Here is an 18,466-nt window from a genome sequence, read left to right on the forward strand (position 1 = left end):
GTTCGTGCCCCGGTCCGGGAAGATCCCACATGCCGCGGAGCGGCCGGGCCCGTGAGCCATGGCCGCTGGGCCTGTGCGTCGGGAGCCTGTGCTCCGCAGTGGGAGAGGCCACAACAGTGAGAGGCCCGCGTATCAAAAAAAAAAAAAAAAAAAAAAAAATCAGTGATTACCAGAGGCTCAGGAGAAGGGGAGGGATAAATTGGTAAAGCACAGGGGATTTTTAGGGCAGTGAAACTATTCTGTATGATACTTTCATGGTGAGTATATGACAATATGCTTTTATTGAAACCTATAGAACTTTGTGTACAGCACGAAGTGTGAACCCCAGTGTAAACTATGGACCTTACTTAATAATCATGTATCAATATTGGTTCAATTTTTCTGTAAACCTAAAGCTGCTCTAATTTTTTTAAAAAAACCTTAACATACTGACTTTTGTTACACACACGCACAAAACTGAAAATTCTTTATACTTTTAGAACAAACGTGTGTTCAGACATAGAAAGGTGTGGAGTCATATCCACAACTGATTGTGATGTTTTGTCACACGCTGATTTGATTGTCCAATGTCAGTCAGTTAATTTTGTTAGATCCTTGCTCTTCTTCATGTGTACAGTTCATATGTCCAAGGTAAGAATTAAAAAAAAAAATATGTGTATAACTGAATCACTTTGCTGTACAGCAGTAATTAACACAACACTGTAAATCAACTATACTTCAATTAAAAAATATATTTTAAGTAAAGGGTAAACTACTTCCAATAAGCAGCTAAATGTTTGATTGCTGAATGTAAAACAATGCTAGGCCACCACTGTTGCCATCCCAGAAATATGTAACCAAACATTTAAGTGTTTTTTTCCTTTCCAGGCCTTGCAATTGCCAGTGCCCTAATAGATATTTCACAACAGAAGCCTTCAGATAGTAAAGACAAGACTTCAGGAGTCCGAAATCGAAAACACCACCTCTCAACACGTCAAGGAACGTGTGTCTGAGAAACAGAAACTGCTCCTGGAGGTTCTGTAATGTTTGACTTTGTAAATGGCTGCCATTAAGGCTGGTCTGTGGCCTCGATTTTCATGGAGGCAAATCTCTGTATGGTCCCAGGGCCCAGATACAGTTCCCTGCAAATGGGCAATGACCCGAGTGGCCAAAGAATGTTCATGAGTTTTATCAAAGTAACAGTATTGATGGTCACAGGTGATAAAGTTAGTTTTTAAGACTATCTTAGGCTTATCACAGATAACATTACTCTGGAAAAAAAATGTATATTGTTTCTTAATGCACATGAAAAATATGTAATTCGTATAAACCAAACTGTTTATATCCCAAGACTTTAAAGAAAGACATTTTATAATGCCTGAATGATGAGAATTGTACAGTTTTTGCCTCATAAGCAAACTTAAGTCACTTGTATATGAACAGGAAATGAACAATTACAATGGCTTTAAATGCTGTTTTATCTTATGTAAATGTAAAAGCAGGATTTTGATTTACTAGGATGTAAGCAATGTATTTAAATATTTCACAGGACCATATCATGTCCAAATTCAGTTTTCAAATGTGACTATTTTTCACCTAACTGGAATGCAGACCAGAATGAGTCCATTTGGATGGATGGTATATGCAACTTCACAGGAGGTTTATTAGAATTTTGAGTGAAGAGGACATTGCTGTCATCCATGCCAACTGCCTAACTCATTATCAGAGCTGATAGAGCATGGAAAAGCCTGTCCAGCAATCAATTTTTGCCCTCCTTCCCAAACCAGCCTCCACTACCACAAAGCTAAAGAGAGCTGAAATAGTTATTTTACAGCGTGCAAGCTTCTGCTCTAATATGGTAATTTTTTAATTGCCTAGGAATCATTGGATCAGACCTAAGTGATCCATCTGCATTTTTATAAGAACAGATCATGTTCTTTTGGCCTTCCTCTCCTAGCGGCTAGATTTTATCTACTTTTTACAAACATTATGAAAAGTATTTTAGAGACAGCACCTCCTCCAAGTCATAATATGACCCAGGTTCCTTCCTGCCAACTATTTCACTTAGAATACAAGTAGAGAAGAGCATTTGCTGGCAGGCATCTACCGTATTCCTGTTTCTAACACAAGCACGTTGGTGTCATGAGAGAGTCTCCAGTTTAAGAAATAAAATAAGTTCATTGTTGCCCACATTTAGCATATTGTTAATGGTTCAAAAATTGGAATTACGGCAGAAAGGAAAAATGATAGAAGACAGCTTTCACATTGGAACATAGAATCATTTGTGTCCTAATTTTGACAACAGTTCGCTAGAACTCAGTAGATTAACAGATCTTGTTTGGAATTGCAGTTTCTTAACTTCAAGGGAACTACAGAATATATGTAGAGAGCAGTGACAGAGATATCCAAAACTGCTTTATACAATATAGTTTTGTTCAATATGAAAGTCATTTAACTATAATTGATGTTCAGTACTATCTATGTACTTATCATGTTCTTTGGATTTCTGGAAGGTAATGACACTTTACTGTTTACAGCTAATGCATAGTTACTTGCATGCTGTGGTTGTGCAGTAGCAGAATATGACCCTATTGTGATATTAAATGTTTATTTCACAATGCCATTTAGACATAGCCAGCTTAATTTGATGGGAACGAATGTAATATATAACAGGAATGATCATACAATATGTAGTTGCATCATATATAAGATTGCTAGGTTGCATCTAACCATGACTATGTCATTGTTTTGATAATTAGGCATTTATGAATTATAGTATATATTCCTTATGTTGGCATGATAATTTTGCTATTTTCCATGCATTAAAAATAAGACTAATTCTTAGATCAATTTAACTATAGCCTATGGGGTTTTTGGGGGGCTAGGGAGTAGAGCTGGTTGTTTTTACCCCCCTATGATATTTTCTCTCTCTCTCTCAAAAAGAAAAGAAAATTGAGCGAAGTTTGTAAATGTCTCCTGAAAACAATCAAGCAATTTTATTAGCTTTTTGGGGGGCCCTTTAAATGTTGATTTTTTTCTCCTGGAAAAATAAATTGACAAAACTGGTGAATACAAAAATATAATTATTTAAAAATAAAATGATTGCCCAATTTGTTTAATACTCTGTAACAATTTTCGTGCGAGAAAGCATATATAACAAAAATACGGAAACATACAGAGTTGTACGTAAAATCTATTTCAGCTATGTTTTTAGAGGCTAAGCAAATAGAATTACTATGAAAGAATTGTCAAGCCTCATTCACCTCGAATCCCATCAGGTTCTTAAAATTCAGAAATTTGAATTTCAGACAATTATGGGACATAACACAATGTTAAGTTAAAGTCATACTAAACCTTTCTGGGCCAGATATTGCTAACTCTGTAACTAATTATGCAATATCTTCTCGACTTTTCAAAGCTTTTTACTGGCAATAAAACTCTTCACCCTCAGGTGAAGTGGATTGAAAAGACCTTAGGGATAATCACTTTGAATCTGTGTCATGTTCTTTTTTTCCCCACATCCCAAACACTTTTAATTTGGAAGCTTCTTTTTTTTTTTTTAAATCAAACCACAAGTATATACAGATACTCTTCAAGAAGTTAGGCATTAAATGACTGATTCTCTTGAAAACTCTTCTTAATGGAATTGTGTACATTTCAGTTTAGAATGTCTTTGAAAAATTCTTTAGATTTTAGGGTTTCTTATTTTTCCAAATATGAAAAATTTTGGTTAAGTAGAATGGAGTTTTAAAAATTAACCTGGCGACACTATTTGGACAGTTAGAGAATTCTCATTGAAAAAAGATTCACATGCTTACAGATCAATTTAATACATTTTAAGAGGATTGGGATTTTCATAATTGCTTTTAAATGAAAATTTATTTAGTGATACACATAGAAGGAAAATGTATGCCATATACTACTGTGTTATGTTCAATAGGAAAACTTCAAGTAGAATATATTTCAAGCTGTAATCGCTACTTGCTATGCTTCTCAATATCTCATTTTCTCTGAGTTCCAGTAAGACAGCAGTGAGTACCTGGCTTTGTGTTGCTGCAGGGTCATTTCGAGTGCAGACTGGTGGCTGGACCTGAGAACAGTTGTTGCAACCAGCTTTGAGGTGTGTGGTGCTGGCACGTTTTAACCTTTTGAAGCCTCGGACTTTCCGTCTGTGAGGGAAGGTACTGGTGCCCACCTTGCAGAGCTGTTGTGAGCCTAGAAGATAATAGACATAAAGCTTCCATGACGGGCCCTCAGTGCAGTGTAGCTGGTATTAACAATCATGGGGCCACCAGGCTGCTCTTTTCCTACCGATTGTTTTATGAATTCATCTATTAATTTTTTATTCATCTTTTCACCATAGGTAAAAGCCAAGTAGGTGTTTGCAAATGAAGATTTCATAAAAACTTAAGTTCCTATATTTCTAGGATATAGAGATTTCTAAAAAGCCACTTGGATATTTTGGTCAATAGCGTAAAAAGTTTTAAAAAATTAAAACTGATCAAATGAAGTAATTCTACCCGCAGACTTAAAAAAATATATCAGCTTCCAAAGACCATTCGCTATTTTACTAAGGTGAGTTTGGAACTTACTTGATCGTAAGACTACCTGGGTCAGTGCAGATTCCTACCTTTGCCTCTAGAGATTAAGATACGGAAGGACTTGATGAATCCTGGAGATTCATATGCTTAATAAGCACCTCGGTGATTCTTATGATTAGGCAAATTAAGGAGCCATTGCACTTGGCCAAAGAGCTGCCTTTATTTACAGTTAGAAGAATTTCTTTAAATAACGAAATTATCGAAGTCAAAATGCTTTAAATAATTTTCCAAGGAATACAAGCCATCTGGTTGGTGTTACAGCAGTGTTTTCATTACAGTGTACATTTAACATTTTAGTTTTATCAAATTTTTTAAATGAATGAGAACCATCTCAGTATATATGTATGTAGGTGTGCATGCCAGTGTTAAAACAGATTGTGTGAAAGTTCAAACCTGCTTTAAAAAGCCAACATTTTATGATATAGTATGCTATTGATCAGGAGTTTAATTACTGAAATAAAAACATTGGATCTTCCAACCCCCATTGCCAAATGCAGTTTTGTTATATATATATTTTTTACCCTCCCAAGATCATCCAGGAAAAAGCATTCAACCACGGGAAAAGCCCATCTTCCATCCAAGACTTGGTTATAAAATTTGGTTATTGAATTCCACATTCAAAATCCATTTTTCTCTCTTCACCTGATTTTTCTTAGCCTTTTCTACATGTTCTCTTTGAATTACATGCTGAACACTTTGACTGTTCCTGAGAATGGAAGCAAAACTCACAAGAGCCTAAGTGGCCAGGATTCCAGCCAAAACTGAGGGTCTCTGCCCTGACCATGTGTTTACTTAAGTTGTTCTTACTTACAATGAAAGTTCCCTTTCTGAGACTGGCGCAGCCATGGCACCGCTGAGGAGTTTTCTAAGAAAAGTCTGCTTGTTGTCTGGCAAGCTTTGGGTTTAGTCCCCACGTTGTCCTCTGCGTCCTGGCCTATGTCGGTACTACTGCTCTTCTGGGCCTCAGTCCAGTGTTACGGAGGCAGAGCAGCCAGGGATGATCCAAACGCCTCTCTTCTCTCCAACCTCACAGGAGGACCAAGCACCTCCTGTGCTCAGGGCCTGACCTGAGGCCTGACCCTGAGGGGGGTCCTGCCCGTGCTCTGGGGGATAAAATGGCAGACCCCTTCTCCTGGGCAGCCCTACACCACACCTCCCAGAGGTCAGGCCAGGGAAGAGGACCACTCTGCCCTGAGAAACTTGCCCAGCCTGGCTAGCACACCCCAGAAGCATTAGAAAAGGGAGAAGAGTTTGGGGGAGGAGCCCAGATGAAGATGAGTCTGAAGCAGGGGGAGCTCAGAGTTGAATCCTGGGGCGCCTTTTCCTTACAACAGAAAGCAGCAGCCTCTCCGAACATCTGAGCCTGGCACATAATCCTCTTCGGCTTCTTGATGGTGGATCAATGGTTATCAAGGGATTTGAAAATTTCAACTCAAAATTTATTTTTCTTTGCCCTGAAGAGGTTTCCTTGGAGAAGTCACCTGTGAGTGGCTGAAGTGAGGGGCCGGCATTCTTTCAGGTCTAACCCACAGACCTTTCTGATAAACGTGCAACTCCCTCTCCAGTTTCCAACAGACTCCCCTGCTTGTTTAGCATTAGGGTGCCTGGCACAGCCATAACAGCCAAGAAATTTTGTTGAGCTTTACATTCTCCAGCCGTTCAAGTGAAAACAGCAAGTATTATTTTGTTTTCTAAATATGAGACCACATTGTATTTTGGATGAGCTTCTGGAAACTGCGCCTCCTTCCCCCATTCTGACCTGTCTGCCTTCCAGGGCTCCCACCCTTTGTTGAGGAAATAATTCTGCCCTGTTCAAGGACTGGTTGTGGAGCAGCCCTGAGTGAACAAGAAACCGAACCCCTCAAAGATCCCTGCAGAAACACGGTATCCTCCTCACCATCAAAAGCTTTGACCATTTTTATTTTGGGCAGAAGTGAAATTTTCACTCCGGCAAGATAGCTGTTTAAGCACAAGCCTCTTTAAACCAGCTGTGTGCGTGGTCAGATAGGAGATCCTACTCTAGAAAATCCACCTAAGAAAATGGCATTAGTGAGCAAATTCTTCTAACAGTTCTTTGTGCCTCTGTCGCCCCTGTTGCTGAAAGATACCTTAAACGGTGTGCTTTTCAGTTATGTATAAGTTGTCTTGGAATAGGTCCTGTGTGGGACACACTTGAGTTTTAATGTGAACTCAAATGCCAACTTTTTTTAATGCCTTGGACCAGTTGTCTAAACTATTGCTAAGTAACCTGGGATAAAAATGCTCACCTACCTTACCTAGGTGTTGTGATGGGTTTATGTTGTTGAAATAGGAAGTAGATTAGAGTTAAATGTTTTATCCTTACACCATGAAAAGATTTAAGGTTAAGTTCAGGGAATCATGAGCAACGATTCTTCTCTTGATTATTTTTGGTAACACTAAAGGGCATATATGTGCCAAAGTTCCCAAATAATAAAATTGCAATAGAAACCACTGATAGATGTTACCTGGTAATTCAGAGGTGTGCTTTTCAGGATTTTTACAGTGTCTATTACATTTTGCAAATATTACCTTCCTCAACTTTAAATGGTAATTTTACAGCAAATACCACCAGATTGTTTTAGATTTTCTTTCCCATCATCACACATCTTTCCTGACCCTTCATCGATTAGTCAGCTTATTTCCCCCAGCAGCAGACTAGTGCTCTCAAACCTCTATCAATGCTTTAAAAATAAATAAATAACATAAAACAGGTCTTGCACATCTTTGTTCCCTCGTGACAACGCACATTGGCAGCAGTAATCTTTTCCTTTAGATCAGCTTGTTTGAAATACGATGGTACTTAAAAGGAAGGCCGGCTGGAAGGACACCAATAAAAATACCAGCTCGGCTTAAAACAATTTGATTTCAACCCAAAATGAATTACCTTGCAACACAAATAGATAATGGCAAATGGGATATTCTACTTATCAGGACTATTCCCTGCTGAGAGTTAGAACTCCAGGTTCATTTGAAGCTCATTGCCCTGGGAGTATAAAAAAATATGGTCTCCTGAACATTTATGTGCAGATGAACTAGTTGGAAGAGGAAACAAAGACAATATACAACATCCAGTCCTTGCTGATTTCTGAAGTGACAGTTCCAGTCTGACCTTCCACTGCAGAAAAATTCAAGATGTTGGCTGTTAAAGGAAACAGCTTTTCTGTAAGGGAAAAATACCAAATAGCATCATTTTGTTTCTCAGGAAGCAGTTGTCCATGATGAGCTTTACAAACTGGAAGTTTGTAAGGATACGTAACGATGTTTTGTTTGTGTTTTTATACATAATATGCGATGTTTTAGTGACAAGATTTTCCTTTCTAAACCATACTTAGAAGATGGTTATGTGGTAGACTTTTCAGTAGTAATTCTTACTTTGATAGCACATATGAACCACATGGGTTTTGCACATTAGTGAATTGAAAATTACTTTGTCCTAAAGTGGAACGGCCAAAGAAAGAATATACCTTCATGGGAATCCCTTGAGAAAAAAATAACAATTTTTCTACTGTTTCAGTATGTCATAAGATTCTTATATCCTTTCACACTGCATAAATGCAATTAATGATCTCTCTCTCAACTCTCTCTCCCTCTGGTGCAAATTACTTTGTGTACATATTCTTGATGTAGTCTTGATAATTGCCCTTGCAGTGTAGTCTCTAAGAGATTATTTACAATATTTGCAAAGATTATGGCAATGTCAAATATATCATCTTGGTGGAATAGAAAACAAAGAATAATAATTAGTCATTTCTACAAAGTTTGGAATCTACTATGACTGTTGGTATAAAGTTTAATTCCACTTATAAAACAAGTCACTTCGTGTCACTAAAATTAAAGCAAATTTCCAGAATCGGGTCTTAACCACGTTAATATCAATTCGAAATGGCAGCATTGTTTGGATGTTGTGTGCTTTATATTATATGAACTAGTCTGTAAACTGTACATGAACCAAAAATATCCAAGGGGGCTTCCCTGGTGGCGCAGTGGTTGGGAGTCCGCCTGCCGATGCAGGGGACACGGGTTCGTGCCCCGGTCCGGGAGGATCCCACATGCCGCGGAGCGGCTGGGCCCGTGCGCCGTGGCCGCTGAGCACGCGCGTCCGGAGCCTGCGCTCCGCAAGGGGAGAGGCCACAGCGGTGAGAGGCCCGCGTACCGCAAAAAAAAAAAAAAAAAAAAAAAAAATCCAAGGAAGCAGAGGCGGTTGAATCAGTTCCGTCAATTTTTTCAAAGGCTGTTGACTCATGATCTAGTGGTTAAAATGGAGACCCGGGAAAACTAGAATAAAACCAAGATTCTATCCTCAGCTGAATGACAAGTCTCACACACCATGCTTCCTTCCTTCCAGGGTGTTTATGAGAAATAGAGAGTTTTCAGAACCTCAGATCCAGTCGCATATGACTGTTGTTATCAGAAGGCTGTCCAGATGGCACTGTGTGTAAGCCTTTGGTAATATTCTTTACATTGTCATAACACCTACAACAATTTGATTTCCTAATGCTTTTCCCATGGGTTAGTATTCAGTGTTTTCTAGATTTTGAAGGTAGAGGCATGCATCGTATCTCACTGACCTACAGAAGCTCTTGTAACTATTGTATCGATAGATAGATAGAGGAATAAATGACTCAGGTGCAGCATCGTGATTTGAATTTGCATTTGTAAGCTGGACTTGGTGAAGTTTGACACTGGTGCTTTCTGTTCCACTGTTAAGTGACAAAGTTACTCACCTGTACATAAGCATCTGAAATTTTAACAGGTAATTACGTAAGTGAAGTATTTTACACAAAGCATTAAAATTTGTTTCAGAAAGAACAGCTCACATTATTTCTCAATCACTGTTGGCACATGTAAAACACTTTTAAAGGTCTCGACAAGATAATAAGCTAAAACATTTTTCTCTCTTCCTCCTTAGTCGTTATCTAGATATTTTTCTTTTAGATAAACAATCGGCATTGTGTTCACTGAAGCTCGCATTGATATTCCTCAACAGTGTTTGCAACTTGAGTTTTATTCCAGCAGCTACAAGAAATGAGTCCACGGTGCAGAGCGGGAGGTCCCTCTGGAACCTGAGATTATTTGTTCTCTCACTGTTCTAAAGGTAATTAAGGAGCATTGCATGTTTCTCAATTAATGATTTCTCATTCAACAGGGGATCTTTGATGCTAATTTGTTTTAATCAGGGCAGAGGCTGCTCAAAAACTCTAAACAATTCAGTGAAGAGGAACTAGGAATTTTTAATCAAGTGGAAGAGATTTAAATGCTATGAGGGATGCATCCATCATGCACTTTCAATTCCTGTTCGTTTAACTTTGTTCTTTTGAGGTTTATAAACCAACGTGAGAATTATTAAATAGAGTATATTGTATTACATAATATGGTTTTCCTCATATATTTGTGTGTATATTTCATGGACTTCTCCCATTTAAAGCTTGTTTATTTACAAACAGATGTATGTTTTTATACATAACATCTCATACCCTTATTTATTGTATACACTTGTAAATGTAGAACATGTTTATGTAAAAGTATATTCACATATATTACAAATGAATAACAGAAGTTGAGTCATAAATGAGCATTAGGTTTAAAAAATTCTTTTCACCCCTTAGACAATGTCCTGAATGGCTCTTCACAATCTGAGCTGCTGAGTCACATTGCATTATGTACATGGAAACACTCATAATCTATGTAGAAGTTGCACCTTGAAGAGCCGTTACAGTATGATTAGACCATAGTTTTTGTAAAAAATGACTTCATCAGGCGACTCTGGCTTATGCATGTAAATACTCAAAGTAATGAAATTAAAATACTGCCTTCCTTCCCTAACCATCAGGTTTTGATCGTCTCATTTTGATGTCCTCAAATCAAGACCACTTTGCAGGAATGTCAATCATGTGAAATGAGGTGGGTTTTTTTTTTCCTTCCTCTAACTGAATATAGAAAAATCTCAAGAAATGCTTGAGAGCCCTAACTAGTTAAATACTCACTGGTTCACTGTATTGAAATAAGTGAGAAAGAAAAAAAAAAATTTTTAGCCAGTGGTTCTCAAACTTTTAGAGTACATCAGGATCACCTGGAGGGCTTGTTAAAATAGATTTCTGGGGCCCAATCCTAGAGTTTCTGATTCAAAAGTTCTGGGATGCGGCTCGAGATTTTTATTTCTAACAAGTTCTTGGGTGATGCTGAGGCAGGAGCTGATGACCCCACTTTGAGAACTCCTGCTGTAAACAAGTCAATCAGAATGAGGCAGCCATGGTTTGAGTGCAGCACTGAGCAATGAGTCCGTGTCCCTCATACATTCCAGTGTGTTTTCAGAGATTCTCTACCAGAAAGCGGTGGACCTTGTGTGTCTCTGAGGCGAACTCTGGGTGAATTTCTGGACCAGTTGGGCGGGGGCTAAGTGGGGAATTCAGGCAGAGAGATGACGTCAGGGCCTACATTTTAATTCATGGAGATCCCCTGAGGGCTTTGCTGGAATTACAAACATTTGAAAACAAACTTTTGAATGGAAATAACAATCTAGTACACCTGTGCTAATGGGCAATGCCAGAAGCCAGACTGACTTGTAAAGAGCTGGACTAGGCTGATGTTTTCCAGCCCTGCTGATAATAAGAATGATCTGGGGCTCTGTCGGGTATCTGTGTTTTTAATAAGGGCTCCAATTAATTCAACAGACAAGTATGGGGAACTCTACTTAAGGGTCCAATTCTTTTTCCTTCCTCGTAGTGGTGCTAAAATTGCCGATATAGAGCTTCGGAGGGAAGCCCATTCATAAAGCCTCCGTCTGGGCAGCTGCCTACCCACTGCACAGGCTGACCTCGTTTGCTCAGCTTTCCTTGACATGTGGCATAATTATGTCTGTGGGTCATGAATTGGCCTAGTGCGTCCCTCAGCTGTATAATTATCCCACGTAATGTGATAAGTTCAATTGTAATTTGCTTTGGTTCCATCAGTGCTGTAGGGTTTTTCTGACTCGTGTATCATAAGGCAGTTTGGGGGTTGGGGAGACTAGGTTCTCATGTATACGTATGAATGGTAATTTAATTGCATTTACATTTGCCCTTAAAATCAATCAGTGGGTATGGAACAAGCTTCTTGAAGATGATTCTGTTTTGACATATATCTCCTAAAAGTTCAAATATTTAATAGCACCTACTATGTGCCAGACACTTTGCATGTTATTTAATCCTCTTACAACCAATAAGAAAGGAATATTAGAATCCCTGTTTTACAGATGAGAAAACTAAGGCTTAGCGTATTAAGCTTCCTAAGTGCAAGTGGCAGATATGGGAAAGAACCTATCACAGTGTGCTGCTTCCCCTGAACCTGCTGGTGATTAATTAACACAAAACCTTCAGACAATGGCAAGAAAAATGATGTCAGAAACTCCAACCATCATTCCCTTACTATAATATCTAATGACTGAAACATTTTTTTTTTTTTTTTTTTTTTGCGGTACGCGGGCCTCTCACCGCTGTGGCCTCTCCCGTTGCGGAGCACAGGCTCCGGACGCGCAGGCTCAGCGGCCATGGCTCACGGGCCCAGCCGCTCCACGGCACGTGGGATCTTCCCAGACCGGGGCACGAACCTGCGTCCCCTGCATCGGCAGGCGGACTCCCAACCACTGCGCCACCAGGGAAGCCCAACTGAAACATTTTTAATCGAAGGGATATTTTCCCCTTTCTAGTGAGCAATCTCACCTTTGGAGCTATCATGAAAATGAGCTCTAACTCTCCCCAGCTCCAGGCAGTCTCAGACTTTCAGATGCCTGTGACTCACCATGCCCATTAGTCGGCCTAGTTAATCACACAATCATCGTGCGTGTTCATGGTCTGGCTTCAGACCTAATCATGTCATATCACTGAGTCACAAAAGTGCCAGTGATCTAATCACATGTGACTTTGCAACTACAAGTTACATCTTGATGTGATCATATTGTCAGTATTCCACTTTGTTGGGACTGACAAATCTCTAGACTGTAGTTGGAATGTTCATAGAAGCCCAGTGCAAAAGGTCATCAGAAAGGCAGTCAGGGCCCTCATAGGGACTCACTTGTCCATCGTTGCTACTCTATTTGGATAATGTTCAGCACACCGCTCTCCTCTACTCTCTCCCCACCCTTTACTGAACAATCCTCTCTTTGCTGGATTCTGTCTTGCACCATCACTTACCCAGCTCTTCCCGGGGTTCTGAGCTCTCAGAGAATAAAGCACAGGTTATAGTGGGTGCCCTAAATTTGTATCAGTTCAAATCACATTACAAGTTGCTATGAGAAGCATTACAGTTCTTTCCTAGAGCTCTCATGTTACTATCGTGAACGCCAGCTACGTTTGGAAGACTTTCCTTACACAGGTCCCACAATAATAGGAATTGATGCACAGCACTTTTCAATTAAAGCGTGATCACGGAACTAGTCAGGCTCCTTCACTTTTTCTCAATCTCAGTTTTCTCATCTGTCTCACGAAGGTCCATCTCAGGACATACTGGCTGGTTGTCTCTGAGTTCTTACCGGCTGACGATGCTATTGTGCTTGCCTGGGTTCCTGTTCCTTAGATTTTTATGACATCAGCTGTGAGAAGGCTGTGTTAGAACCCATCAGGTTAGTTCAGCCTCACAAGAAATACATGTCCTTAAAATCGCACACAAATCTTCACAGGGGTGGCATTTACAAGGTCAAAGATTTTCTGATTTTGGCCTGCTTGGGTTACATTTCGGATTGGCATGGTATCACACTGAAAGAAATGGGTATCGCAGCTTTCTCGCACATTTTCTTTATCTTTTATAACAGAAAGCCTTTGAGGTACACATACTTCAAATATTCTTTATTCACCACCACCAAAATACTCAATTCTTATTTTATTTCTCAGTGAAGCTTAATTTCTATCCAAAGGACAACATATTGTGACTTCATTGTTTCAGCTGTGTGTCGAACCTTCATTGCCTCTAAAGGGACATTCTTTCTACTCAGAAGATAAGATGAGATGTGGAGAATTACTAAATCATTTAGGCATCAAAAGATTCTTCTAGGGCTTCCCTGGTGGTGCAGTGGTTAAGAATCTGCCTGCCAATGAAGGGGACACAGGTTCGAGCCCTGAGCCGGGAAGATCCCACATACCACAGAGCAATTAAGCCTGTGCGCCACAACTACTGAGCCTGCGCTCTAGAACCCATGAGCCACAACGATTGAGCCCGCGTGCCACAACTACTGAGGCCCGTGCTCCTAGAGCCTGTGCTCCGCAACAAGAGAAGCCACCACAATGAGAAGCCCGTGCACTGCAACGAAGAGTAGCCCCTGCTCACCGCAACTAGAAAAAAAAATAAAAAGATTCTTCTATATAAAGAACTGCTAGTTAACAGAAACAGGAATGTTAATGTCCTTTAGTCTCCAAAAGAGATGGTTGGAAATATTTTTGTGGCGGCCAACTTTCAGAAGAAACATCCCAGTTACTTTATGATTATATCATGGAGAAACAATTATTCTCCATTCGGGGCCAAAATAAACAGCAATTCTCCAACAGGCATGGCTCTAACAGTTCAGAAACATGCAAATACTGGGTAACTAGCTGGTGTGTTTATATGCAACATGCAGATGTATGACCTAGATACATCTCTAAAAATTAATTTAACGGCGCTGCACTGGGCTCGGCTAATACTCTAACAAGTTTTTTTTTTTCTTTAATGATGAGCATAAGCCCTGAGGGCATTGTGTTTGATAGAAGTGACAGCTCTGCAAGATGCAGGCTCCTCTAAGAGTGAGTGTGCTGACTCAGAAAATAGAAGGACAGTGCAGGATGGGAGGGGAGTTGTCAGACATAATTTAACCTCCTCGATTAAAAGTTATGTAGCTAATCAGTGCTACAGGCATGCTATAACCATATCCCAAAGGCAGTGGTGACATCCTTAAGATTTACTCCTTAAAAGAAAAATCAGTATAGAACCTAGAACCTGCACTATGAGATGTCACAGGTCTTTCTCCTTTGATTGTTTGACATATTTTGAATTCCATATCATCTGAATAAAGGAAGTTATTTTTTCCTTCTTTCTTTATTCCCCACTCCCCTTACCCCCAGCCTCAAGAAGGCCCATCCTGTTCCTGAAACCACACAGGACATTGAAATCTTTGTCATTCAAATGTGCTTAGAAATAAAATCGCAGATGTTTGTGTATTTCTACGATATTGCATAATTAAATCTGATCTCAATGAGGGAATGAGAGGGAATTCGAACAAACAATTCAGCAAGAAAAATAGGTATTTATGTCTATTTGCCTGGGATTTTCTTGAAAGTAGCTTGTTACGCTGAGGATTAATTAATCCCGTGACTGATTGCTGTGATGCCTGGGGCTGAGGAGCATCTGGCTGATGGGGAAGCGCGTGCATGAGGTGTGGTACCCCGGCTGAAATAAACGTACTGAAAAGGACATGCACGAAATATCTAACGTGGAGGGGTTTTAGATATTTTAGATTAAAGGGGAAGCGCGTGACTTAAAGGGTTTAGCAGTTCAGTGTCAACATCAGAATCCTAATTATTATAGGTGGGAGTTACCCAATTGTGAAGATGATCAAAGGGTTCTTGAGACCCTGTTACAAACTCAGGAATGAGAACCAAAGGCACACTAACCATATAGTAACTGCATAAAGCCTCATAGTAATGATTGGGTGCCATGCAGTGAGGTTCATACAGCAATTTAAAGTCACTCCTCACTATGAAGAATTGGTGGGTCTTTAGTCTTCTTCTGGTGGTCGTATCTGGACTCCAATTCTCTGTGCCTTTCCTTGTTCTGTAGGTTCCTTCTGAGGTTAGGTGTATCCAGCTACAAACAATAGCGACCTGAGCAACCGTGGATTAAACCATATGGAATTTATATATTACTTAACAAGAAAATCTGGCAGTAGGAGTCCTGGGATTTTGATGGCTCAGAGATGTTCCCCTCATTTCCCTCCTCAGTGAATTGGCTTTTCTCCTCAAGTATGTGCGTCTTGGTGACAAGATAGCTGCCATAGCTCAAGGCCTCATGTCCTCAGATGACATTGCACAAAGCAGGAAGGGAGGGGTGAGGGCAATATTGTTTTCTCTTTGGAATTCTCTTGTCTTTCATCAGGAAGGAAATCTCTCTCAGAAGTCCACCCTGACCTTCAGCTCATCTTCTTGTAGCTTCCATTGACTAAGACTGAGTCACATGCTCACCCTGGACCAGTCCCCGGCAAGGGGCAATGTGATTGCTGTGATCGGCTTAGATCCTCTCTACTCAAGTTGTGGCCCGAGGAGAAGCACATCCACTTCACCAGGGAGACTGTTAGAATTGCAGGGTCTCAGACCCACCTCAGACCTAATGAGTCTGCATCTACATTTAACAAGAGGCCCCATGGTGATCAGGTGGGCATGAAACTGTGACCAATGAGGATTCATCCCCTGGGGCTGGGCATGTTCAGTTTGGGAAAATCAGAATTATGCCTGCAGTAAAGATGGGAAGGGCCTTGGGGTGGGCAACCAGCAGTGTCTGCCACAATCTTCTAATCTCTCATCACTTGGAATTATCACTTGTTTTGGTGACTATGATTTTCTCTCCAAAAAAACTCTGCAAAATGATGTCTACTTATGGTATGTGCTAACCCAGGGAGTACTTTTGGTCCACTTGAGTGGCCCTGCAGCAATGTCCCTCATCTACTGGCACTTGGATCATGCTGATGATCTCCCTGAGTGCGAGGCAAAGGGCACAGGTGCCATCCACTCCCTTTGGCCAGAAGGATCCCTTCCTGCGTAGGGCCCAAGCTGAAAATGGTCTCCCTGTTTTGGTAGGCTGAATAATGGCCCCCAGTCCCAATCCCCAAAACCTGTACAGTTACTGCAAAAGAGACTTTACAGATATGATTAAGGTAAGGATTTTGAGATGGATAGATTATCCTGGTTTATCCGGTTAGGCCCTAATTGTAATCATAAATGTCCTTGTAAGAATAAAGCAGAGGGAGGTTTGACTTTAGATAAAGAGAAGACAATGTGACATCAGAAGCCAAGATTAGAGTGATACAGCTGCAAGCTAAGGAATGCCACTGGCCACCAGAAGCTGGAAGAGGCCAGGAAAGGATTCTCTCCTAGAGCCTCCAGGGGAAAGCAGCACTGCCAAATGCTTGGTTTTAGCCCCATAAGACTCATTGCAGACTACTGGCCTCGCGAGCTGTAAAAAAAATACATTTCTGTTGTTTTAAGCCACTAGGCTTGTGGTGATTTGTTACAGCAGCCCCAGGAAGGCGATACACCCATCTTTCAGTCCCTACAATTCCCTGTGGCACAATTTTTAATCCAGCAATGTTGCCTTTTCATTATTTTAATATAGTTTGCAGATGGAATTATAGATTCATTTTTACAAGACATTCAAACACTGTCAAAATAAGATCCTAAGATCCTCTTTGGGTTAGGATAAGAAATTAGACCTAGGAAGCCTAGGGAGGCAATCACCTGTGCGTGATCACTGCAGGTCTCTGGTCACCGTCATCATCTTGCCCCAGCCAGATGCAGAAAGGGCATGTGGGGAAAAGGAGAGAAGGAGGAGGGAGGCATGAGCTTAGCACCACCCTCAACACACACACCACTGAGCCTGACTTCAGCAGCTCAGAGTGAAGAAGTACAATTAGAAAACCAACTTCACCTGTGCTTTCCAGTGCCGGGTAAATTGCACTTTTCTCCACCAAAACCATTTGACAGGACAGTAAAGACTAAGAAAGGTCAAAAGCAGAAGCTCGGAGGGGACTAAACATGCCACTGAAATGAATAAAGGGTGGTCATTAGCAGCCATGGAGAGACGCAAGATGGGTCCAGAAAAGACTTAGTGGGGATGAGAAGGTCTCGTGCAAAGCAGGGGCTGCCACGGGTAGGCAGAGGCCACAGCTCCCGTCTCAGGGGGGCGGTAATTCTGCAGACGGTGGGGCCTGACCTCCAGCAGGGAGGAGGAGCCACTCCTGGTGTTGGCACGTTTGTGCTCAGAGAGGCTTTTAAAGAAGCTCTTTGGACAGTGTTCATCACAGGCCATTCGGATAGAGATGGATGAGGATCTGAAGTGAGACAGACCAATGTGAAGAATCATTGTTTGCACTGCTGGGAAGGAGAGGGAAGAAGCTGTCACAATCTTGCAAGCACAGCTTCTTCTCAGAAGTAAGCTCTCAGCCTTGATGTCTGCTCCTAAACGCCCTGTGCTGCTAAATGATCCTAGTAACCGCCCATCCCACCGCCGGGGAGTCAGGGCGCTCCGGAGCCGCCTTCTCACCTCCAGTTCTGCGGGGCACAGAGCCTCGCCCCTGGTCCTGACTCCTTTGTTTGGAAAGAGCCAGCTTACCTTTCACTGCTCAGCTCTCTGGCCACCATTGCTGTGCCTTGCATCACAAACTTTTACCCGTGGAGAGGGCTGAAGTGTGACGTTTATTGGGTGGGCTTCTGTTTTTATTTTTGTTTTTGTTTTTTGGACTTTGTCCTTTCATTTTTTTTTGTTTACATCATCTTAGTGGTACACCTCCCACAAATAAAGCAGATGGTCAAGCAAAGCAGATCTGGCTCCTTGTTCCCTGAGAAAGAATGACCAAGTAAAATATAAAAAGAAAGAAAATACACTGACATTCAATTCTGGATTTTGAGATCCTGAGGTCCAAAGCTTAGCACGAGCAAGAGGTATGACAGGATATTTCGCCAATGGGCCTCTGCCTTCAGACATCTTCAGCCATGGAAGTGGGCTGAGGCTGCCTACGTGGACAACAGGGAGAATCTAGAGGAGAAGAGAAAGCTGGACGAAGAGTTGACGCCGTTGTCCCTCTCTTTGCTCTAAGACCACAGGGCATGGGAGAACGCACGTACACCTGTGCACATCGGGGCCGTAAGGCC

The 18,466-nt window shown here is 41.0% G+C and overlaps 1 protein-coding gene across 2 annotated transcripts in view; it reads left to right on the forward strand.

Annotated features, from left to right (window-relative positions):
* The window catches only part of ATRNL1 (attractin like 1), a 744,759-nt gene extending 743,709 nt beyond the window's left edge, over positions 1-1,050 (forward strand). For both annotated transcript variants that reach the window (XM_024121650.1, XM_024121651.1), the window contains one exon: positions 868-1,050. In XM_024121650.1, coding sequence (XP_023977418.1) covers positions 868-992 — 125 coding nt within the window. In that variant the 3' untranslated portion in view covers positions 993-1,050. The remainder of the gene's footprint in view (positions 1-867) is intronic.
* The last annotated feature ends 17,416 nt before the right edge of the window (positions 1,051-18,466 follow it).

This window comes from Physeter macrocephalus, chromosome 20, assembly GCF_002837175.3.
Source record: "Physeter macrocephalus isolate SW-GA chromosome 20, ASM283717v5, whole genome shotgun sequence".
Taxonomy (NCBI): domain Eukaryota; kingdom Metazoa; phylum Chordata; class Mammalia; order Artiodactyla; family Physeteridae; genus Physeter; species Physeter macrocephalus.